This window comes from Acomys russatus, chromosome 21 (assembly GCF_903995435.1).
Source record: "Acomys russatus chromosome 21, mAcoRus1.1, whole genome shotgun sequence".
NCBI lineage: Eukaryota > Metazoa > Chordata > Mammalia > Rodentia > Muridae > Acomys > Acomys russatus.
In genome coordinates, this window is record NC_067157.1 from 24,120,248 (window position 1) to 24,146,098 (window position 25,851).

Below are 25,851 nucleotides of genomic sequence, written 5' to 3' on the forward strand. Positions count from 1 at the left end.
TTCGGTAATGTGCCTGGCTTTGGAAAGATGGAAGTGTTGGCAGCAGCACTGCCAATGTGATTATGTAACAATCTAATACTGCCAATGTCCCTAGATAAAATGACTCAAGAAAAACAGGTATTAATAGGAGTGGGGGGAGAACATAGCAACCCGCATTATCAATAGGCGGAAACTGTTGTCAAACTCCCTCCTCTGTTTTGCGTCCTTCCTTGTTGTTTTAGATTGGAAAAGATTGGGTGACCCTGTGCTTTTATCAATTCCAATACAGTACCAGTATTTTAATCTTAGTTTTCCAGGGATCTCAGCCAATAGAGGTAGGTGTTGAATCAGTATGCAAAAATGACTTATCAACGATTAACAGCTTATCAAAATATTTCTTCTGGCTTAATGTTATGAATTCCTTGTGATTTATCGGTTGAGACAAAAACTAAAATTTCAAATTTACAACATGAATTTTATATTAATGCTATTTCTTAGCTAATTCAGTTTAATTATTTACTTTTTTTTTTTTTGGAATTTTTACCAAGATAAGTTTATTCAACATAGTCAACAAACATGGAACATTCTATAACTGTGACTTCATTCTCTTGCCAAGACACAAATTCTGTCACCCTCTCTAAAAGAAAACCATGTACATCAAGCAGTTTTCATACACTGCCCCTCCCCCTACTCCCTGACAACCACCAGTCTGCCCTGTGTCTCTGTGGAGTTACCGAGTATATAAATCTCATATGTGAACTTTTGGTATCTGTTTTCTTTTTCTTAAGCCTAATATTTTCATGGCTCATACATTAAGAACTCCTTTCTTTTCTTTTCTTTCTTTCTTTCTTTTTTTGTTTTCATTTTTCAAGACAGGGTTTCTCTGTGTAACCTTGGCTGTTTTGTAACTCACTCTGTAGTCCAGACTGGCCTTGAACTCACAGAGATCTGCCTGCCTCTGTCTCCTGAGTGCTGAGATTAAAGACGTGCACCACTACCACTGCCCAATGAAAGTTCATGTCTTGTTGTGGGTGCACTGTATTCTATTTTATGTATACACATAGTTTGCTTATGTTCAACCTTTGAGGGACATTTGGGCTGTTTTCCCTCTTCGTAATAGACAGTGTTGCTGTGAACATATGTATTCTAAGTTTCCAGGCATTTATGCGTAGAAATGGTGCTACTAGGCCAAATTGTAGTTTAGTATTATTTTGAGAAACCAGTTTCCTACTGTGCTGAAACCACCTTGGTTCTTTTGTTTTTTGTTTTTGTTTTTTTTTTTAATCAGCAATATATAAAGGTTCTGCTTCTTCACATCTTTGCTAGGTCTTGTTGTTTTCTTGCTAATCATATTTAAATATTCAGTTAAAGCATCTCACCTGGATCATAAATGTTTCTCATATTGTCTAGGGAGTCCAGAAAAAAAAAAAAAAAAAAAACCAAAGAAACTTGAGTAGTGTGTTTTAGGCCAGCGAAAGTTATATAGTGAGACTCTGTCTAAATAGATAAACAGATAGATAGATATTTTTAACTGAAATTTAAAAAGTAAAAATGAAATAAAAAAGTAACTTTCTATTTCTAATAAAGAAGTAATTTTAAACCGAGGGGAAGAGTATTCTAAATGCTTTGGTCAATGTGATTTGCCTGCACATCACCTCACTCTAGAGTTGACATGACTAACAGTATAGACTTTACATATCACCTACAGTGGAAGATCTGGGATACTTATCAGATATTCTAATAATGTCTGGTCTTATTTGATACTCCAGCATCTCAGGGTAATAAAAATGGGTGTGCATACCTGGGACTCTGCATTTTACATATGCCCTCAGGGTGATTTTTTTTTTTTTTTTTTTTTAAATAAAGTGCAATCACTGCTATAATTGAACCCCCAAGCCTCAGGACTGGGTTATTTAAGGTTGTAGTTTCAGAAGTTTTGATCTGTGGTCACTTGGCTGTGTTGCTGGAGGTTTGTGGTGGCACATTACGTGGGAGTGTGTGGAAGAGAAGATCGCTCACATCATGGTGAGCAAGAAGCAAAGGGAAAAAGACAGTGGAAGAAACGAGCACTCCAGCATCGCCCTTGTGGGCAGACCCAGACTCCTCCTCACTTAGGTTCCACTTCCCAAAAGCTTCTGTCACTTCCCAGGCTGGGAATCATGGCTTTGACACATGGGCCTTTGGGATGTGCCAGATGCACACTATAGGGATTATGAGAGATAAGTAGGCCACCTCAAAGTTTCTATCTTTTTGTGGGGAGGGTCAAATTTTTATTAGCAACTTTAATGGAAATATTCTGACTTTCTCCTCACTATGTTTGTGCAGTTCTGTGTGCGTGAGGCTGAAATTTCAATATACGTAAACCTTCCTCCTTCCCTGCCTCGCTAATTTATTTCTGCAAGTTAAAACTTTCCCCAAGAGTTTCATCACACAGTAGAAACTAAAGAAACATGCTATGTATCATCATACCCCAAGAAAGAACCAGACTCCCAGTAATTTCAGTCACTCAAAATGAAAGAAAGCAAAGCACCTATAGCTATCAAAGACTAAAGAAAGACACACTACTCAGGCATTTTTCTGTGTAAAAGAACAAGAGATAACCATATTAGGCAGCAGATGAAATACAGGAAGATGCTTTGACAAAGATGAAAAGGTGGAATATGACATGATAATAAAGAACAGAGAAATAAGATTTTAAAATAACACTGTGTTCTCAAGTAACGGGGAGACTAATGCATGTGACCCACGAAGTCTGAGTGGCCTCCTTTTGTAGCTATGAGCCTATGCATGCACACAGAAGACTTGATCATTAAGAAAAAGGGCACATTTCTACTGATTATGAACACATATAGAATGTGTGAGTCAGTCTCTTCTATGAAAAGGGCTTCCAGGAACATATAGAGACGTTCCATGAGTGTAAAAATTGGATGATATTAAACCTTTAGAACATTTTCCTAATATTAGAAATCCCGCAGTATTTCTCTCTCTCTCTCTCTCTCTCTCTCTCTCTCTCTCTCTCTCTCTCTCTCTCTCTCGTACTGTGGTATTTAAGATGCTCTTCATCTGTATTTATGCCTCATTTCCTGTGGTGATTAGCTGTCTCGTGAGGCTTTGCATAGAGTACATGTATATCATGTGTGAGGCTATGTGTTCAGTCCTCCCCATGGCAAAAGCCGAAGAAGAAAAAAAGAAGGGGAGGAGGAGGGGGAGGAGGGGGAGGTGTAGAAAAATCACAACGTGATTCCTACTGCTTAGCACTGGGGAAAAAGTGTTCCTTGTGCCAGAGAAAGGGCTTTTTTTTTCCTTTTTCCTTTTTTCCTTTTTTTTTTTTTTTTTTTTTTTTTAACCCCCAAAGGCAGTCAACACTGTTCAGCAACTTGTTCTCCAGTGACCCAAGGAATATGTTTGCATGATGCCCGGCAGGGTTAGCCATAAGCTGTGGTCAAAAGGAAAGTGGTACTTTGAATGTTAATGAGTCATAGCTCCCCCTTTTAAAAACTGAGAACTTGAAGGATCTGGCAGCCGTCTGTTACCTCTGCACACATGGAGTGCTAAGGTTGTCCTCGTAATGTCTCTGCTTCCCTTACTGAAGAAAAGCGCAACTGGTTGTGCTTCTCAGAAGCGGAGATGGGAAGTAAGCATTACTATCAGAGCAGACTACATAGTGGTAATATTAAGTATGGCATGCAGCTAAGTCAGACTTTGGGAGGCTTAAATTTACTTCATAGGACATCACAATACCCCAAACTGAATAGTTTATGTAACTTATTTGCCAGAAAATAACTTGCAAAAGCAGTTACATAGTGGTCTACTGTATGTGGCATGGGGAAGAGAGGAAACATGTTTTTCCTACAAAGCCTTATAGGTATCTTTTCATAGTGGTTTTATATGTATTAGCTAAATCCAAGTGCCCCTTAACAACAAACTGTCAACCCCATGCAACAGAGGTCCTCTACAGTGAAAGAGAAAGGAGCCCTTGCTCATGCAGCAACATGGCTCTGTCACAAGTAATTGTGCTAAGTGAACGGAGCCAAACTAACTAAGCGAATAGGCAAGGCATTATAATTACATAACATTCTTGCAACTGCAAACTCAGCTGGAGTGAAAGAAGGAATATTAATGGTTGTCTAGTGAGGGCAACAGCTAGGAGGCCACGGAAGAGTTGGGGAGAGGAAATTACAAAGAATGGCTAGGAGGTAATATATATTTTTCAAGTACCAGGAGTAGTGATGGTTCTGTGTGTTTGTGTGTGTGTGTGTGTGTGTGTGTGTGTGTGTGTGTGTGTGTGTATGTGTACATATATATGTATATACATACACATATATGTTGCTGTTAATTAAAAGGTACAGACTAATAAATGTTTATTATTAGCCTATAGTTATTGCAGCGGTATGTTTTAACCCACTATCAATCAAAACAAAAACAAAAAACCACAGCCACGTGTTATCCCCTAAACTATCCCATACCTCCTTGCTCCCTGCCCCAATCCCATGCCCTCTGCTTCTAATACCTTCTATTGAGTCACCTCCCATCCATAATCCCAAATGCTTGCTAATGTTCGTCACCTGGGCCAAATCCTCACCCACACAGGCCATGTGCTTCTTATTCAACCCACAGAGGTGGTATCCTCCTTCCTTCTCCTCCTCCTCCTCTCAAAATCCTCTTCCGGTCTCTGACTGCCTCCCTTCCCAAGGACCTCTCTGTCCCAAAAGCCTTTGAACCTTAGCCACACCTATCCTATCTGCCCTGAGATGTGTTGGTTTTTTAGTGATCAAACAGGAATAAGTGTTTAGGCAAGGTTTCAAACATTTTGGGGTACGTGACTCTGTTCATTTGGTCAGCAACCAGACCAACCCCCAACATAACCCAAATCACATTCTGGCATGCATTTTCGCCTTCCTTGTTCCTCCCTTTTTTTACTGCACTAAGATCTGAAAAAGCATAGTGTCAGCCAAGTTTATTCATACACCAGTACAGTTACATGTGGTGGGCAAAAATAAATCAACATTAACTAGTAACACATGAAAAGAAGTTGTTTTGTTAAAAGATACATATTGAGGCAGTGAAGAATGGCTCAGGCTGTAAGCGAATTTTTATTTTTGGTTTTTCGAGATAGGGTTTCTCTGTTTAACAACCCTGGCTGTCCTTGACTCACTTTGTAGACCAGGCAGGCCTAGAGTTCACAGAGATCCACCTGTGTCTGCCTCCCCGCGCACTGGGATTATAGGCATGCGCCACCGCTTGGCTTGCTGTAAGGGAATTTGCTGCAACCCGGCTTTCAACTCCAGGGCCCATACTTTAGGAGAACCACGTTCTCCTGTGAGGTTTCCACACTCTGGGAATGGGCAAACCTAAGCATCCTGTGTCCAGTTTCAGTTTCAGAGGGTGGACTACGTTTGCATAGTAAGTTTCGGGGCGAGGGGAGGGGGGGTAGTATGAGGTCCGGACAGGATTTAACAGGATTCAGACACTCCACCGAAGCACTGCAATCTTTTGAAAATGTGATTTTCGCTGGTTCTGATGTCTCACCCCACCATTTTTCCTCTCGCCTCTAGCTAGAAGACGAAATTACGACACTGCGACAAGTTTTGTCAGCGAAAGAAAGACATTTGGTTGAGATCAAACAGAAGCTTGGCATGAGTCTGATGAACGAGCTGAAGCAGAACTTCAGCAGGGGTTGGCATGACGTGCAGACCACCACTGCGTGAGTAGACCCCCGGAACCTCAGTTAGCTGGGGGGGTCCGTGCTCCCGTTGCTCTTCTGGGTTTCCTCTTTGGGTTTTTTCCTACAAGGTTGATTTTGTGGTTTGTTTTTTTGTTTTGTTTTGTTGCTGTTTTGAGGGGGTTGAATTTTTGTTTTCTGAGACAGGGTTTCTCTGTGTAGCCCTGGCTGTCCTGGACTCATTTTGTAGACCAGGCGGGCCTTGAACTCAAAGAGATCCACCTGCCTCTGCCTGCCGAGTACTGGGATCAAAGGTGTGCGCCACCACGCCCGGCTGATTTGTTGTTATTTTTAGATGTGAAGAAGATATTTTCTTTAGGGGCAAAATAAGAAATATGAGTGGGGGTTAACAATATTGCATTAGAGCCAACTGTAAAAGAACTTCCTGCAATAAATCTTTGTTGAAGAAAACTCTTGATTTCAGGAGCTAAGGGTGTACATAGCTCAGCTGCTAGGGCCTTGCCTAGACACAGGAAGGCCTGGGTTCAATCTACCACACTGCCTGAAGGTGCGGTGGGCATTATTTCTCTTCTAGTGCTGCGGAGGCAGAGGTGGGAGATCAGAAGCTCAAGGTCATCCTCAGCTACATACTAAGTTAGACACCAGCCGGTGTGACACCAGACCCTGCCTCAAAATAAATAAATAAATAGATAAGGAAAGAAAGAAAGAAAGAAAGAAAGAAAGAAAGAAAGAAAGAAAGAAAGAACTCAAACTCTAATTCCATTTAGGCTTTTTATTGTTTCATTTGTAAACCTTATTATAAGAATTTTGCAAAAGAAAAATCACAGCGAAATTAACCAGACCCAAAGTCTGTATGGCTCAGTGAGGTTTTATCCACTTACGTCATTTGAAAAAGGAGTTATGTACACTGGATTTTATCCTTTTACTACCAAGTATATTTGTGTATACTTATCCACCACCAGAACCAGAAATTCTGTGGCAGAGTTAGAACTAGAGAAACATAGCTTTTCATCCTCCTTCATGCCTCCTGCCCATTACCTGCCTTCAGTCCTTCCTCGTCTCCTAACATTTAGCCTTTCCTGATCTACATGTTATGCCCCACACATTATTTGTTCTTGAATAGATTCTGAATATGAGGGAGAACGTGCACTTTTTTTTACTTCAGAGAGTGTGTGCCCCACTTACTTCCTGTTATACACTGTAAGCCCATCCATTTTCCTGCACATGGTGCGATTACATTTTCTTTAGAGCTAAACAGACAGTATTCCAGTACTCCCGTGCGTGTGTGCGTGTGTGCGTGTGTGCGTGCGTGCATGTGCGCCTGCTTTCATTATCCACTTACCTGTTGATAGGAAATTAAGTTGATTCCAAATATTTGCTATAGTGAATAAAACAACAGTAAGCATGAGGGTGCACCTATCTCTGTGGCAGGTTATGGAGTTCTCTGGTTGTATGCCCAGGAGTGAAATAGCTGGGTCTTGTGGAAGTTTTTTTTTGTTTTTTGTTTTTTTAATATTTATGAAATCTGGAAACAGATTTTGATAATGGCTATATTAATTTGCAAGCCACCAAGAGTGAATAGATATACCTATCTCTCCACATCCATTGTTTGTTGTCAGATTTGTTGATGTTAGCCATTCTAACTGGAGTGAGTTGGTATCTCATATCTTCTGGGGTTGAGCAAAGGTTTCCCAGGAAACCAGGTGCTGCCTCTTTGCACACTTGTTACTGGCTCTATCTGACCTGGTAAGCTTGGTGATTATCAATTAACAAGGGATGGAGAGGCCAGGTGACTTGGCTTTGGGATGGGACTTCTTGATGACGAAAATAGTTTCCTTGTCAGACAATCTTAAATGAAAAAAGGGTTTTACACATATTATTTTTCTTCTTTTTGCATGTTGAGTATTAGTAGCTGGTGAGAAATCAGAACAACTCCTGTTCAAATCCTTGACTTTAGCCTCAAGTTCAGACATCGAGAATTTCTCAGCCATTGAGTTACGCATTTCTTTCCTGCTTCATTCATTAGAATGTAAAGACATTGTCTTCGCCCATATCTGATACCCAGGAGAATCAGTTTTCTTTCTTTTTCTCTGTAGTTTTTTTGCTCCAGAGCTTAGTGCCTGGTAGTAAGAAGTACTAATGATTGACAGCAATATTTCCATTTTTTTGTGAGACACTAATTTCACCTGCTGGTTCTTAAATACTAATGCTCAAGACCTTTTAGTACTGTGAAGATGCCCTCTGTATGAGGCTCCCCAGAGTAGCTGCTGTGGTTTCCATGGAAACAGTTGTTTCTCTTCCCCTGCAGTGTGGTCCATCTGCCTTCCAGGTTTCTGTGTGCGTGCACCCAGAACTTCATCTAGCTAGGCTAGAGGAAGACAGCATGGGGTCAGGGGTCTTCAAAGTTCCTCTCCAGAGGCTAGCTAACCAACCTTTCCTCATCAAGTGACAGCTGAAGACAGGGATTATAAACCATGCGCCTGTGTACAATTAAAAAAAAAAAAAAAAAAAAAAAAAGGTATCGCAACAGCATCAGATATGAACAACCTCCAGAAAAGGACAGTGGAGTACCAGGTACTAGATTAAATAGTTATCTATCTGGGCTTCTGATTTTGCCCTTTGGTGACTAATACTGAGTTGCCCTGAGAGTGTGTGACTGAACCCTCTCCAGTTCCGAGGGTCTGGTTGCTTCTGCATTTAATTTAAGTCTATGGTTTTAAGTCATCTTAATCTGAACTTCCCTCTGGGGAGTAGGAATAGAAAGGATAGTTTCATCTGTCCCCTCCCCCACTAATAATTTCAAGAATTAGATAACCAAATGTGGACAGAATAGAGTCAAGGCTGAAGATGGGTAAAAAGAAGAGGAGGGAATCACTGGGTAGGGTGTGTCCATAGTGCTAAGCTGTAATGGTGGTAGGAAGAGGAGAGGCATGGGTCTCCATCTCTTGGAATGTGGGGTCACATCCTAGACTGTTCACATGGGGAAGAATGTCTGTTTTCTCATGTTTGGAAAACAAATTGGCATAGCCAAACAGTCTACTTGATGTAAAATTTCTTGTTGGATGAATATAACAGATTTAGTTTCTGGGGTTATGGAGTTTACAATATAATCAGAAAGATAAGAGTTTTGTTTGTTTTTTTCATAAATGATAATTACAGGGCACTGTGGGAGTGTGAAGCAGGACAGGATATTTGCCTTTGGACACTGCCATTGTAGGGAGTGTGCAAAGCAGGGTTTCCAAGGAGTCCTCAGAGTGCGATCAGTCCAAGAAAGACAGGTGATGCCTCTTTAGGGTGACACATACTGATGATGGCTCAGCAGGAGAGAAGGCTCTACTCCTAAGGAGAGCATCTAGTGAGTGTGCTTGGCATGGGAGGAAGGGCAGGAATGTCAGCTAATAGAGTTACCTTTGTTCTACACAGACTGGAAAGCCAATAAAGGGTCCTAACCACTCATTTATCCAGCGAATGCTGATGGATGTCTACCATTAGGCACTTATTCCCTACAGGCTAATCTAGGCTTCAGGATAACAGGATGGACAAGGTGCATACTTTTCATTCAGTGTTGAAAGGAAACCGAGCAAGAAACACTGAAATAAACAAGAGAGGAACTGCCCGATTGCCGGGATGTAGCTGGGAGGAGGACAGCGTAGGGTGATTTGCCAGTGAGAGACTTGGAGGAGATGGTTGGAGCTGCTGAGATGGAGTCCCAGGCAGGAAATCCGTGTTCTAGAGCCGGATTCCAGCTGAGATGTGAAAGACTGGGAAGATCCAGTGTTAAATGATCTAGGGAGGGACCAGCTTTCAGGACGAGAAAACATTGATACAAAGACTCTGAGGGAGGAGCTAGTTTTTGTAGCTTAAAGAAAAACAAACAAAGAAAAAAAAAAAACAAAAGCAAAAAAACACCTAAGAAAGTCTAGATTGAGAGATGACTCAGAGGTTAAGAGCACTGGCTGCTCTTGCAAAGGTCCTGAGTTCAATTCCCAGCAACCACCTATAATGAGATCTTCTGGCGTGCAGGTGTACATGCAGGCAGAACACTGTGTATGTAATAAATAAATACATCTTTTTAAAAATGCCTAGACTGTACGTGTTGAGGTGTGCTGAGATGAGGACACAGTCACTGAGGCCTCTCAGGCCAGTGAGAATTTAATGTCAAGGGCTTTAGACGCTGCTGGAAAGTTTGGAGTAGGAAATGGCCTGGGTTGATATATACTTATGCATCATTTCCATTAGCTTATGTAGTACACTGTGCATGGGGTATGGGTGTTAGGGTAAAGAGGCAGAAGGGCGCCTTTGGCAATCATGCCATGGCAACAGATCTAGAGCAAGAGGTTTATTGGGGGAGGGAGGAGAGTGAAAGGCCATCTTGGAATGGGCACATGAGAGAGAGCGATACAGACAGAATGAACAATAAAAATAGAGGGAGAAAGGGAAGGGGAGGAGAGGGGGGGAAGAGCATAGGAGGGTGATCTGGAGTGGCCAAGGCAGTGGTGGGTGATGACGTGAGCTGCTGCTGCCGAGTCACTGAAAGGCAGGTTGGCAGAGCACTTAATTTACAACAATGGATGGGAATTGGAACATCATTTATGAGACTGTTGTAAAGGAAGAGTCATGGAGAGGAGCGGAAGGATTTGGAGGACAGTCTGACAAGAAGTTCCAGTGATTTGGAGGTAAATGATGAGAGAAATGGGATTGAATGTGACTGGGTTGTGTGCTTGGAATACACAATCTCCATTCTGTTTACCTCAATGTCAGTAAAGCATTGCTATCTCATGGGCTGAGGTATGACAGCCTGGATTCTGTGTACACATGGAATGAGACCGTGTCAGTACCAATGTGATAGGTAGTGAGGATTTAATAAGTTAAATGGAGTAGGCAGGTGGTGTCCAGTGCTTTGTTGGCCTGCAGTGACTCTGTGTTATCCTCAGGAAGATTGATACACAGAGGTAGACTGACACTCAGCAACCTGTTTTGATCACATCTGAGCCAACCCATGAGCAAATTTTAGCCGAGAGGACAACTTCAGAAAAGTTAAAGTCAGAGATGCATACGTGCACATGTGCACATGTGCGAGTAAGTAATTTGCCATGGATTTCATTGAAAACTGTAGGACTGGCCTTGGAGATTATTTAATACATCCAATGACTGTGGTCTCACTGACCTTTAGGAATGAAGTTGAATTTCCTTTACCTGTGAGGAAAGATAAGTTTATCAACCACATAATTTTGGAAGAAAGTCTTCTACTAACCCTATTTCCTTGGCTGCCAAGGGAAAGTAGAGGAGGGGTCTTATTAATTATATGTTGAAAGCACTGCGCCTGACTCCCATTGTAGCACATGCTCTGTATGTTATGGGGTAGAAATATGGCTATGAGAGAATAATGAGCTGTAGCAAGTTAGCTGGGAGGAATTGGAACTTCAAAGCAACGAAAAGAATTTCAGCTCTCAGAGAATGTGTGTGATTCCCACAGGCGATGCTTTGCATAATGATTAGGCAATCATGACCTATTTAGTTTGATTTATAATGAAAAGAAAATCTATGACATGCTAATGAAAGATCTTGGCATAATTCCTTGAGGAATAGGATTGAAATTGCCATAGGACCCAATGAGTAAGAGTAATGACATAATGGACTCAAATTGTCTCCTTTTTAGAAATAGTTCAGGAACACAGAAACAGGACAAGGGTCCTGTGTGTGGTGGGGGAGGGGGTAGTTGTTCTTGTTCTTTCCCATTTTGTTCACACCTAGATTTGTTTTGTTGCCTTTTGGGCTTCAAGGAGGCAGGGTGCAGATGGGAGGCTTAGAGCCAGTATACTTACTTATTCAATGTTCTGCTTTGTGAACCTATAAAATTCTCCCACTAATAGACCTCTGTGTGTTGTGCCGCAGGCCCAATGGGAGGTCCACAGAGGGTAGGAGGTTTTAGAAAGGAAGTTTACCTCCTCCACCTTTTCTAAAATGCACAATAACTAAGCTATACGTGAAGAATGAGGCCTAGTCTGCAGCACTTCCGGGACTCCCAGCACTTGAAAAGTGAGATTCAGTTTATGGCTTCTTTACTCTGTGCTCAAATTTTCAGGTCACCACGGTCCAAATGACGATTGTCTCTCTCTGTAAGGAGCACTTTGTAGCTCTGCTGCATTCAGAAGTATCAATGATAACTAAAGACCTAATGTTAAAACTTGTGCATGCCAAACCCCCCATGAAGTTAGTGCTCGTTACCTATGGGATGCTATTGTATCACACAAACCAGGAAGTAGATTCTTTTTTTTTTTTTTTTCCAGACAGAAGTGGTAGAGTTATATTTTAATAACATATTTAGGATGCCTTTGGACAAAAATGATCCTAAATGATTTTGTGTGTATGTCTTCGATGAGATGTTGAAAATATAGTCAGTAAGGGAATGAAATCTTTTAAATCTCTTCCTAGGGGACATATATTCATGCTGTGAGTTATCTTGTAAAAATACACTAGGCGATATAGTTCTTCTAGTTATATGAAGAAAATGTTTAAGTCCAAATCACACACTATTGTGTCATTTTGATTATTAGCACTGCCTTTTAAAATTGTCAGTCATGTGGTCTATGTGAAGTATCAAGGAAATTCATGTAAGAAGTCAATAGAATTATTTTTATTTGACTAGGAGAATATGATTCCCCAAAGAGATCTACAGAAGATGCCCTATGTACTGGCCAAACCGTGTAACATTTCAGCCAAGCTCACTCAGTTTAAGATCAACTTCAACCAGGACTCCATGTAAAATTATAGAGTACAGACCATGTAACGGCCCCTGAGGTACCCTTCACGTAGGCTGTGCTTACACTTCTTACAGGGGTGCTCCTTGGAGCTTCTAAGTACACTGAGTGCAATGACCTATTTCTTATAGGTCCTTGGTTGCCATGGTGTTGGTAATCACTTCCCACATATGACTCCCTCTCACTGCCTACCCCTGGAGAGCTTTTTCAGTTATTGATTTTAAGCATCGTGCAAAATGACTACTAACTGTTCTTAAGAAACAATTTGCTTAATGAAGAGGTGGAAAATGAAACACACACACACACACACACACCTTAGAATTGTGTGCATGTGCATGGTTGCTAGTGCATATGTTTGCACATGCATGTAGAGGCCAGAAGACAACCTCAAGTGGTGTTCCTCAGGCTCTGTTCACCTTTATTTTGAGATAGGGTCTCCCACACAGCTGAAACTTTAAAAAAATATATGGCATTATTATTTCTCGACATGAAACTGGAGCTATAAAAAGCCAACCCAACTCACCTCGGTGGCATCTCCAAGGCGACAGGACATTATGGGGGAAGGGAGGCACCTGCTCTGTCACCATGGCACCACAGCACTCTTCCATGCCTGTATTCATCACCTATAATCTAACGACTCAGTTCTAATGGCCTTCAGATTTAACATTGAGAGCTCAAGGCCCCAAATTCAATTTCTCAGCACCATACATAGGCATGAGAAAAGAAAAACAAGTTTAAAATAGAACGAAATGGAATTACAGGTTATTTCTCAGAAATCAGGGGTCCTGGAAACTTAATGCTGCGTTGGGTCAAGCACAGGCTGCATTGTGACTTTAAAGTGAAAGTAGAAATAGATGTGCATTTTTCCATTGTCCATACATCCATCAGTCAACACAAAGTCAACAGATGTTCCATGTGTCCCTACCTCCCACTGGGGGGGGGGGTGCCTTTAAAACGATGTAACACTGGTCATACTATGTCCTTCCTTCTAGCCAGTTTTAAATTAAAACGTCACACTAAGAATGTCACACGTCTTTAAAAAAAAAAAAATCTCTTATCTCAAAATTCAAGGCCTTTTCAAACACACACCAGTGTTAAACTACATCGACCAGCTTACTGCAGAAGTAAATATATAGGCAAGCTGCAAGAAATTGCTAAAGCAGTGCAAGGCTGACATCAGAGGGAACATTCTAGTAGCCCAACGCAGGCTCCTGGGAAGATGGCAGCGGTTGCACCATTTTCTTCCTTTTCCTCTGTATTATCTTTCAGGCCACTTGACTCGGCGCTGGGTGGCTTCCCACTAGACATTCTTCTTTTGGCCTTCCATGATGGCTTTCCCTTCCCTTTCCCTGCCTTCCTGGCCACAGCTTACCTCTTTTGTGCTGGCATTCATGTGACCAAGGTGCCACGAAGCTACGACCCTATTGGACAGAGAAAGGTGGCTTCATTTCCCCATCGCTGTGCATGAGAAATTTTGTGTAGTGAAAGTTGTTTCTTGATTTTTTTTTTCCAGAATTGTGATATCAGTACTAGTAGGGAGAGTTCTAGAATAAAGCTAACTCTCAGTCCTAGTCCATAGTGCATGGATGTGTCTCATGCACGTATTGTACAGTGCTTTCCTTTTCTCCACAACGCCCCCTTGGTTTTTGAATCTGCCTTATATAGATCTGGTTTTATGGCCTCATGACTACTTGATGCAAATTCTCTCAGCATCCTAGAAATCACAGTAGGAATTTCAGATTTTTTTCTTGGCTGGTTTGTAAATATTTGCCCTTATTTTGGTAATCTCCTTTTTTTTAATATTTTCGAGTTGTATGCATAGAACTGGAGGAGTTCCAGGTGGTTGTGAGCAGGCTGGTGTAGGTGTTGCCTGATGTGTGGCCTCTGCAAGAACAGTGCACGCTCTGACCCACTGAGCCATCTCGATAGCCCCAATACTCTCATTTTTAAGGCCAAAGGCATTACAATTAAATGCTGTGGAGCACAGGTCATTTAGTGTTCAGTATACTATATTTGGATTCTTTTGAGTAGTTGGATGTTCTGAGGAATCTTAGTGTGTGCTCTAAAGTCTTGTGATAATGATTGATATTTTTTTTATTCCTAATCTTTTACATTAAGCACTATGGTAACTGCCTTTTTATTAGCAGCAAGTTGTATTTTAATATTTTAGGTCATGTGTAAATTGCCTGGAAACTCTGTGGTTTCAGTTGGTCATAGTTTTATCATAATCAAAACAAAGTCATGTGTGTAAAATTATAGCTTGCAGATGCTATTTTCATACTTCAGAAAAAAACAAAAACAAAAAAGTTGGATTTTCCGGAGGGTTCTGTTTCCCATCTTCTTGCTTCTTCCTTTGCTGTGTGACCTGTCACCAGCCAGGCCTCACCATATACAATCTGTTCTTCAGAGATGTAAAAAGACTCAAAGTCAATAAAATTATTTGTGAAATATTTTTGAAATTTATAGGTTCACACCTAGGAAAGAAGGAAGGTTAAACTCAAAGGTTTTAAATATGGTTGGTTGTTATTTTAACATTTTTGTTTGAAATACCAGTATCTTAAAGGAGTATTCTCTCTTTGTTGCAACCATCACAGAAAATTTTGTTAACTGTGATAGAATTTTTGGCTACAAGCTGGAAAGAGACTTCAACCGGCCTCCAGGATGGGGGGAGGGGGAAAGGCGCTCCTTGCACTTCCCCACCCCCTTAATTCTTTTTGTCTTTCTATCCTGTTTCATTGCTTACTATTTACTGCCCTGGTTGGCAGTGTGAACCTGGAAAAGCAGGGGACCTAAAAATGAGGTGAGCTAAAGTCTCATGCAATAGCCAACTTTATTTGGAGCATCAGACAGTTTATTCTCTGAGAGTTAAGAAGAAGAGTCACCTGGGGAGGGGACTAAGGGGAAATTGGGGGGGGGGGGAGGGATGGGAGGATACAAGGGATGGGATAACAATTGAGATATAATATGAATAAATTAATAAAATATATATAAACAAACAAACAAACAAACAAAAAACCAAAGGAAGAGCAAAGTGTCCAATCACAAGGACAAGACACATGCGGAAACAACATGCTATCCCGTAGAGAGAGGCACATGACTAACAACTGAAGTAAACTCACTTCTGTCTGCTACACCTGGGGGGAGCATAAAAAACATATCACAAGAACAATTCTGTGTTTTGAAGAGCCTGAGCTCACAAGACCGTCTTAAGAGTTTGGTTGCTGTGAAGCGACACGCGGCAACTCTCATCAAGGAAATCATTCGATTGGACCTGGCTTATAGTTCAGAGGTTTAGTCCGTCGCCATCATGGTAGCGAGCATGGCGGCACCCAGGCAGACATGGCGCTGGAGAGGCAGCTGAGAGCTCCACGCCTGGATCCACAGGCAGCAGGCAGAGAGTGAGACACACGAGGCCTAGCTTGAGCTTCTGAGACCTCAAAGCCCACCTCCAGTGACACGCCTCTTCCCACAGTGCTACATCTGCCCCAACAAGACCGCACCTCCTAACAGTGCAACTCTCTGTGGGCCCAATGGGAGCCATTTTCATTCAAACCACCGCAGGAGACTCTGGTCTTTTTTCTTGGAGTTTTCTCGTAGGCACTCAGAAGTCTCACATGACTCTGTTCCTGGACTCTGTTCTGACTCTTACCATGGTTCTCTTTTATTTCTAGCTACAAGAAAACGCATGAAACCCTGAGCCACGCAGGGCAGAAGGCCACAGCAGCTTTCAGTAACGTGGGAACTGCCATCAGCAAGAAGTTTGGAGATATGAGGTACGTCAGGAGGAAAACATGGGGTCCCTGCCACAGAGCACTGCGTGTTGGGAGGGAGTTCTTTCTTTAATGGGTAAAAATGGCATTGATTGTTGACAGAGATAAGTTTTCATGTTGGGATATTTTCTGTTTGAAGGTCAGTTTAGAAGCCCGACCTCAACCATACTCTTTCTACCAGTAAAAGCAGAAATTAGTGGGAATAAAGAAGGTTTCAGAACAGTCCACCACACAACAAACTGACTGGTCTTATTAGCTAACTTTTCTCTTTCCTGTGCACAGAATATCTGACAAAGGCAGCCTCAGGAAAAATTCATTTTGTTTCATAGTTTGAGGGTAACGGTCCATCCTTGCCAGGAAGTCATGGCAACCGGCTTGAGGGGGACTGGTCACATTGTACCTTTAGTCAGGCAGCAGGGAGGGGTGAACCTGGCACTTCCCTTTCAGACCTGGACCACACCCTGTGGGCTACTGAGTCTCTGATCCTCAGATGGGTCTGTATGGAAACAGCCTATAGACACATGGCAGAGACATGTTCCCATAGCAATTCTAGATCTAGTCAAATCGTCAGTAAATATTAAGCACCACATATGTTAATTTAAATGATATAGGGAAGTATTCAGTGGAAATTTTGCAGATAAATTATTATAAATTACATTTTGGTATCCAGCCCACTGGTGCATTTTATATTATAAAATGGCACTATTTGGTTTCTGTATTTCCTCTAACAGTATATTGAGATACATTAGTAATTTGTAATAATGGAATTATCGCACAGTATACAACAGCAGTAAAACCTTAAAGTAACTACCCTCATGTTACATTTCTCAGTTTTCAGAGCACAAGGGAGGATGTGAAGATAGATTTTAAACTAAACCTAACATCCATACTGTAGAAAAAGGGAAACTCGTATTGTATAGGTTATCTTTATTTTTTATATCATATATAAGGGAAGTGTATATGTGCATTGTTTAAATGCCTGTCAATTTATCTTGAATTTGGCTGATGTGGCTTAGAACATCTTTCTTTAGAAATCAATTTCATTTTACTCTTACAGCTAAGGCTGTAACTCAGTAGTGGAATATTTACTCTGCATACATGAGGGAGCTCTTGGGTTCCATCCAATCACAAAGTGAGGGGAACTTTCGGAGCAACATCATTGGGGTATTTATTACAGAGCATGACATGCGTGATGCACTTAGGTGCCCGTTTAGTCTTTATTATAAGAGCATCTCAGGGTGGTCCTTCCATGAAGGGAATCGGGATTCATCTAGGACTGGGATCCGCTGTGCTTCATAAAGACTCTTCCTGTTCCTCTACATCGTGAGGGACAAAGGCTGTTGCACACAGGTAGTATATTGGCACATTCCTGTTCGTATTGTAGTAGGGTGTGATACCCAGCTGTCAACTGCCTCACCTCCTGTCTTAAAGTGCTTTGTTTTAGCACAATGCATAACTCATTTGCCAGGGGTTCCATTCTATTCGTTACCTACAACTTCCCATAAAGACACACAGTTTTCATTGTGAAGTGTCTAAGGTTAGTCTTAGACATAACATTAGTTAGACGTAAGAGTTATGTCAGTATAAAGCAATGGCCTAGCATTTATAAGGTCTGGCATTCTGGCCTCATTGCTTTCAAACGAATACTGACTAAAAATCCTGCAAAATGCAGAATATGTTTCTAGAGATTCAATCAAGTATTAAAAAGATTTTTATTTTAAATTTTACTACAACAAATAATATGTAGATATTATTTAAACATTTCTTCCGGTTAATGCCCTCAAATGAGAAAAAAAGAGTTTTTACATTTTGTTCAAACTAATGTGCCAATTTATAAAATAAGAGTAGGAAATGTTAAAATGTTAGCACGAGTATTTTATTTCAAACTTTCCATTGCTTTTTAAAGTATGTTATTATCCTATATTTGTATTCGCTATACTATAAGGTTCTTCTATGCATTCCAGAATCAAATTTATGACCACGTTCAGTCTTTTCCTCCATAGTAGCCCCACCTGTGTATTAAAGTCGCATCCATGAAGTGCACTCTGAGGAAGTGTAAGCTGTTGGGACAGTTTTTACAGTAACGTTGGCAAGCTCTCAGAATTTCCCAGTGAAGTCTGTTCAAACTGAGATCCACTGGGGACAGATGTTCAGGGGAAGCATATGATGGAGTCTGGCCATCAATATATTGCTATGGGAAAAGCAATTAGAAGCAATCTTTGTTTTTTTTTTTAACAGTGTTGGACAAAAAACTTTAAGACACATTAGAAACGCGGTACCATCAGCTGTCGTTTCTGCATGTGTGGTCCCCACCAACCACAGTTTAAAAATAGTTTTAAAATTCATATTTATTGAACATGTACAGAATTTTGTGCTAAGACCCTCTAAGTGGCAAGGCATAACACATGCTGTATGACTTACCATGTGTTAGGTAGCGCAAGTAGTAAGTTTAGAAGGTATGTGTAAACTCTGAGGCACTCTATCTTGGGATTTCCATATCCACGGGGTCCTGGAACCATTCCCCCTCAGAATAAGGCAGACTGTGTACTTAGGAGAGCAATGGATGAAGTTGCTCTCAAGCCTTTCTTTTGAGCTCTTACAAAGGAACAAAAGTCACAAGGGGCACGTGTTTTCAGATTCTGTGCTAACTGCCCATTCTTTTTCTCTCCCATGCTGCCTGGCTGCAGGTCTCACTCGATTGGGTAAGCACACTGTGTCGAGTCTGTGAGGCTGTGTGAGGAGGTCTGCAGCTGCCTCCTCCCATACGATTCCCTTCTACCCATGCTTTCAGTTCCCTTTAAGCCATGTCACAGCCAGAGAAGCAAGGCCACTTTCTGGGTGCATGCACATTACAAGGAAGATGCCAGTTAGATGTGCAGCGACTCATCTATCAAGAGTCCACTGGGCACTCGTGAACCTTCCCACCAGTTTCATTTGCTAAACTGTCCCTCACAACTAGACCTCTTCTGTCAGCATACTCTCTTCCTACACTCACACGGTCCTTAGAATTCAAAGGCATAAAAAGAAAGTAGAATATGGGGGCTTTTTTGTTTTGTTTTTCTTTTTCTTTTTGTTTGAATAAAACTTGCAGAATGTGAAGTTGAGAAACAGAGAACTAGTCCCATCCCCATCACATTTCTATGATTTTCTTAAACTTTGACTCACTGACATTTAAATTTCAATTTCCATATTTTGAAGTTGGAGAGGTGGGGGAGGAATTACTGGGAAGTACTTACGGTAAGAGGCTATTGACTTGATTCAGCATGAGAACTTCAACGTAAGCCTTTTTCTCTAGATTCATAGGATGAACTTAATCAAATCCCCCAATCCCAGCTGCCCCCACTTCCACCCCAGACTGTTTAGTGAGATGAGCAGATTAGCAATGCTGGATTACCTGTGGTTGTGTGTCTTAAATGCAATTTCTATATGTGGTACTTGGGAGGCTACAACTACTGCCTGAATGACTTTTGACCTTTCAGCAGAAGGCTGCCTGTCCTAATGGCCATAGGTGATAGTTTCTGGGATGCATGACAGATTTGATCCCAAACCTGTTAGCTTCTAGAGTACAGACCCTCCAATCAGAAAATTATTATTATTATTATTATTATTATTATTATTATTATTATTATTATTATTATTATTATTATTATTATTGCTACTTCATAGCATAGCTTTGTTGCTCTTTTGTAACGTAATAGAAATATCTGTATTTTGGGATGGTCTTAGGTAACCCCTGTGAAAGGGTTATTTAACTTCCCAAGGGAGAAGAGAAAGCAAGGTCTATTTTTAAAATGTGGCAGGAGAGCAAGCCATGGCCCAGGACAATGGAACCCAGCTTGCTTCCTCCCAACTGCTTCACCCCAGTTCTGAGTAAAACTCAATAGACAGTGTCAGGCAGTGAGAGGGGAGACAATGAGTCAGCTTCGCTAGCATTAAGAGGATCAATCTCGTAAAATCCTCAGGCCTGTCTATATTTGTACCAATTGTTCTTGACAGTCTGGAATGGATGTAGAAGTCTTTTCCTTCCAGCTGGTCTGTGTGTGTGTGTGTGTGTGTGTGTGTGTGTGTGTGTGTGTGTGTGTGTGTGTGTGTGTGTGTGTGTGTGTAATGTGTTAGCCTAGCATGTGCTTCCTAGGATGCTGTTTCTTAACCGTATGCACATTCCTCTGGACAGTTTCCGTACAATGGATTGTTAGCATCTTCCTATCTTGCTGTCCTTCCTGGGTGCTGCTGCTCACATTTCCCTGGTATGAGAAGGAAGTGGAGATCAGGGATAGGCTGAAGGATCCCACACCTTCGAAGATTCCTGCAGGGCCCCTAGGAAAGAAAGGAGGCCTTGACCATGGCTTGTCTATTCTTTATACCCTTGCAAGCTGACTTTGGCTGCTTATGCCCAAGGAAAACAAATGCCGTCTTGGTTGGGTGGGCAGGGACTTCTTCAGATATTTGAAATGGTTGCTTTAGAATTGTCAAACTAGGATTTTCCCACAAACCTAAATTATGCTGTCTTCTTTCCCCCCTCCCTTTAATGTGCTTTACTCTGAAGGTACTCCATTCGCCACTCCATAAGTATGCCTGCCATGAGGTAAGGTATACAAAATATTCACATCATATTAATGCAGAATGTATTGAAGCATTATTTTTACTTGGGGGTTACTTTCCTGTATCCCTTTCTCTGAAAGGAATTAGATTAAGTGTCACGTTATGCCTCATGTATCCTTCTGTCTTTAGGAGGGAAGGTGGCCACTTGCTCTGGACTTGAGTTTTTGACAGACACGTGCCCTTAAATCCAACCCTTCCTGAGACCAGGGACAAGGACTTCACCTATCTCAGTCCCCATTCCCTTACAGCACATTATAAAGAAATAAGAGCTGCCTTGCATGGATTTTGAGTCCAAAACAAAGTAGCATAGCCGAAGCACTAACACAAGGCCTAGAACATTCTAAACACATTTGCATAATTAAATGCACATCTAGGAGGGGGAAAAAGGAGAGAGAGAGAGAGAGAGAGAGAGAGAATGTGGCAGGTTCATGAAAGATATCATTAAGATGTTGAGTGAGTTGTCTGCTGAAAGTTTAACGAGGACAGGCCACTACAGTCCTGGAGAGATTACTGGGGAGAAAAACATCCAAGTTCAAGTTACATGGATTAGTGATACAGTATGGCTTAAAAAAAGACAAAAAATCCATGCTAGTGGTAATAGTCTGGAGGCACTGACATTCATACCCGAGCAAGAAGAGGCAGGCTGTAGCACAGTTCTGCCAAACATCAATGCTACAGCCATGCTAGAAACCATTCGATATTAGTTGCACTGTACTGAAAAGAGGCTGGAGCCAGATTTGCTGCTCTTCCCATGGTGCTCTTTGGTGGCGGCGGGGGGTGTGGAGGGGTGGGGTGGGGGGAGAGAGGGAGCTCCAGCAGCCAGGGCTGCTGTCAGTGTGGGATAAAGAGCACACCACACCTCTGGGACCTTCCCCTCACTTCAGTCAAAACCATGCCTTTCCTCTGCTTCACCCCATTTACCTTATAATTTAAAGTCACTGCAGAGGGAGTTCAGCGACTTTAAATAGTAGAGACCGTGGGAACCAAATTCTTCCTAGGGTCATTTGCAGTACCAAGGTTTATAGTTGTACATGATGTAATTAAATTTGATTAAATAAGCTCTCCCTGTTCCTCAGCATGAATTCTAGTGTAATTTAATTAGAGGAATGTTTGTTCTTCTTTGCCTAATGAAGTCTCTTCTACATCAGGGAGATTTGCTCGATTAGTTGGTTGGGAAATTTAACCACAGTGTTTGGTTTTCCCTGTTTGGTAGAAATGAGATTGCTTAGTTCATCTTCAAATGAGTTGTTACCAGCTCACGGAAGACACCCAGCCTGAGAGGTACAACTCAAGACTTGTAGCTCCTTGACTGACTAAGTTTACATCTGTGCGTTCAAAGAAGGATTAGACGAAATGAACACAATTTTACTCTTTGACTAAGAAATCCATCTTGTTGCCTGTAGGTCAAGGTCAATCTCAGGAACTTTCTGAAGCTAATGTAGAAAGGAAATTAAGTTTACTAATCTAAGATAAGTCAACAAAACATCCATCTTACCTGTCTCCGCACTGCAGGCCTACATAACTGATGGGTGTCATGTAAGCAGGCGAGGCCCAGTAAAGCCCAAAGAGAATATGGAGTGCCACAGTATATGGTTTTGAGTCATACAAATGTAATTTCATCACCAAATAAGGGTATTATGAAAGGTGACTCACAGGACTTCACTAATGTTTGAGTCGTGTACAAGATGTGGGGGTTCATTTCTAGCCATGGGGACCTTCAGAGTCACAGGAGCAATCCTAAAACAGACCCAAGGACCTAGCGGATACATTTTGTGTGTCAGTTGCCTCTTGATCATCCCAGAGCCGTGGCTCCTCCCACACCTTACAGAGAAACCCAAATGTTCGAGCCACACTCCTTTAGAAAGACTCTCTAAGCCATTCCTCTTATATTAGTGTCCCCTGCATTCAAGAAAGAACAGTAGTGTATCAAGTTTGATAAAATTGAAATGTTTGACTTGAAGATAATGGTAATTGTTACTGAAATGTGACATGCAAAATTTAAGATACATCTTTTAGTCTAGCTCTATTTCTTTAATTGGATTCAGTGCTTTTTTTCTTTTTCTTTCTTTCTTTCTTTTTTTTTTTTTTTTGTGGTCAGATATAACAAAGAAAGCACCAAATGACTTAAAGCCACAAGATAATAGAGAGATGATACAACACAATAGTTGAGTCATAAATAAAATGCCAGATGAGGGTATCCAGCATAAAATAATGACAACATCAACTTTCAGAAACACCACTGCCTGGAATTTGTCAACATCATTATTTTTTAAGGCACAGGAAGAGAAAAACCAGGAACATTTTTCCCTCCTTGAGCTATTTCTTGTCTGTCTTGTCTCATATTTACTGAAGAAAAAAATAACTTTAACTTTCCAAGTAGTAAAACCTATGCGTGGCATTTAAACAGATCTTCCACCGTTCAATAAAACAAATAAACAGATGAGTTGGGGAGAGGGCTGTTGTGGTAGGGGAGAGGGCTGTTGTGGTAGAAAATAAATTAACAAATGTAAAATCTGCTGTCAGTCCCCTGACTCATTAAAGTGCCTTGGAGAGGACTATGGGACTGTTATAGTTGGATAATTGCCACGTGCTAATGTTATTACACAGGTAGGCATCTGGCCATTTTACTTAGAAACACTCTATACCTATGTTCCCGGACCTACCTGAGCAGAAATAAAACACATTTAAAGACACAGCTGGTGTAGGTGGCAAGCTGACAGCCAGCTCTGGTGCGGAGGTGATATTGACAAACAAGAACTGAGAACCAAACAACATGGTTGCTAAGACACTGGGCCTTTAGAGCTGACCTCTCTTTCTTTATTTTAGGAATTCTCCTACTTTCAAATCATTTGAGGAGAGGGTTGAGACAACTGTCACAAGCCTCAAGGTACAGATGAAGTGAATGGTGTATGACTGAGTCCATTTCATGAGGACGGCTTAGTCATTACCACCATTAGTGCTGAAGGCGAGGGAGGGAGGGCCATCACATCACCATTCTGTGTGCTAGGAAGCGCATAATGACAGGCCTTTTCCTCCCATAGAAACCTCTGGATAACATCAGCAGTAAAGAGTAATTCCTGCATCCCTAGGGTAGATAGATTGCTCATGAAAGTGAACTGGTTTTCTTCTTTCTTTCTTTTGGTTTTTTCGAGACAGGGTTTCTCTGTGTAGCCTTGGCTGTTCTGGACTTGCTTTGTAGACCAGGCTGGCCTCGAACTCACAGCGATCCGCCTGCCTCCCAAATGGTGGGATTAAAAGTGTGTGCCACCACACCCGGCATGAACTGAGTTTTCATTCACCACTTAATTTCAAGTTTCTATAATAGCGCACAGGTCTTCTGGTTTGAACATGAAGTGTCAAAATTAAATTGGTCCCCATGTGCCCTAATGCCATCACAACTACCACCACCACCTCTTGACGATTCACTAAGTTTACATACTGACCACAATACAGTTTGACTATCACAGTGAAAAAATTAAGCAGTGCCACAAAAAAATGCATTGTTTTCTAGTCATGCATTTAACCCCTGGGTAGCAACTGACATTATGCCCATTCCATGGTGGGTGTTAATCTTGCATTAATTGTCTAAGCGTAGATGTGAATCTACAAACATGTGGGGGTGGGGGGGGCAAAAGAAAAACTAGGCTTGACATTAAAGACACAAATGTAAAATAGAAAAATCAATTACTAAGAGAATCTCTTGGAAGATGATGTCACCTACATATGCGGTTACGCCTTTGTCTACTTATTATACTAGGCAGTCTATTGCTATATTCTACTATTGCTGGGATCTCTAGATCAGGATAATACTGACTGAGCTGCCTCCAGACCCTCGCCACGTCAATCTCACAGGAATTACATGGTACTGTCTGCCAGCGTGTAAGTTATTCCTAACTAGCAGCTTCCAGTGATTTGGACCCCAAAGTTCTTCCCTAAAGCAGGGTCTTTCACAAGGTCTACTTTCTTAGGTCCATGACCAGGTTTTGAAGGCTCCAGAACAAAACTGTCACTGAGTGTATACTACGCCTTCATTGGCTTCTTCACCCCTCCCCCCAGCATTGTCTAATGCTCGCCAACCTTTTCTCCTTTGGGGGATGTATAACAATTTGTAGGAGCCATTAAGTTGTTCTGTAAAGTAGGGCATTAAGGAAATAAAATAAGCATTGTGTGCATCTATCTCCCTCTATAGAACATATTGTATCAAAAAAAAAGACTCAAAAAAAAAAAAAAAAAAATCCCAAGTCAGTTTCTCAACACTTGGATTTCAGCCTCACATCAGTTCATGAGTTCATAGTCTGTTTCTTGTTAAAGGAGGGCTGGTGTAGAAGTTGTAGTTTTTAGTCTCGCGATATGGAGAAACCAAGGAAGACTGCCTATTTTCATCTGCTCTTAGGAAATAGAGTAGCGCATGGCTCCCATGCAGTGAAAGTGTTGGAGTCACAATCTCAGCCTCTTATTCTTTCCTCCTCCTGGAGCCAGAGGGCATCCACCTAACCTCCTCCTCCACACTGGGCACATAACCATGCAGCCTGCCAGAGGCTGAGACCTCTGGGCTGGCACAACTGGCCTTTTCTTTTAACAAGACTCACAACCCACATGCCTGAGTTTTCTGCCCACGTAGGCAGCAGAGAACAGATTATGTCCCCAGGCGTTGTATGGAGCCTCCCAATTATCAATAGAAACCTCTCATTTGCTCCCTGCTGCTCAGACCAAATAATAGCTATATTAAAGCCTCCTCTTCTATAGCTGACTTGCAACCATTTGCTTTTGTGTTCTAAACCTCCTAAGCTTCTATAGCAGTCTCCACGTATGGACCTTGAAGCTGTTTTCTCTAGAGGGACTAGCTCAGTAAGGAAGAATGGATGTCTCTTGTTACTTTCCAGGCACAAGCTCCAATTTAAGCTTGGCTGTTAAGCCCCTGACAGGGACTTAAGGTCACATTTATGGCCCACAAAGAAGAAAAATAAATGTTCTGCCATGTGGAGTGATACCATCCCCACAAGCAATTTGAGACATACCACTGGACATTGCTCCAAGCCAGTTTGTCTCCTCTTAT

General features: G+C 41.5%; 1 protein-coding gene across 8 annotated transcripts in view; it reads left to right on the forward strand.

Moving 5' to 3' along the window:
- The window catches only part of Tpd52l1 (TPD52 like 1), a 97,312-nt gene that overhangs the window by 67,488 nt on the left and 3,973 nt on the right, over positions 1–25,851 (forward strand). For 2 of the 8 annotated variants that reach the window (XM_051164373.1, XM_051164376.1), the window contains exons 3-7: positions 5,535–5,683; positions 16,095–16,196; positions 18,881–18,895; positions 20,740–20,778; positions 23,622–23,682. In XM_051164373.1, coding sequence (XP_051020330.1) covers positions 5,535–5,683; positions 16,095–16,196; positions 18,881–18,895; positions 20,740–20,778; positions 23,622–23,682 — 366 coding nt within the window. Of the gene's footprint in view, positions 1–5,534; positions 5,684–16,094; positions 16,197–18,880; positions 18,896–20,739; positions 20,779–23,621; positions 23,694–25,851 lie in introns of all 8 variants that reach the window. The other 6 variants (XM_051164377.1, XM_051164374.1, XM_051164378.1 and 3 more) reach the window with 6 other exon arrangements.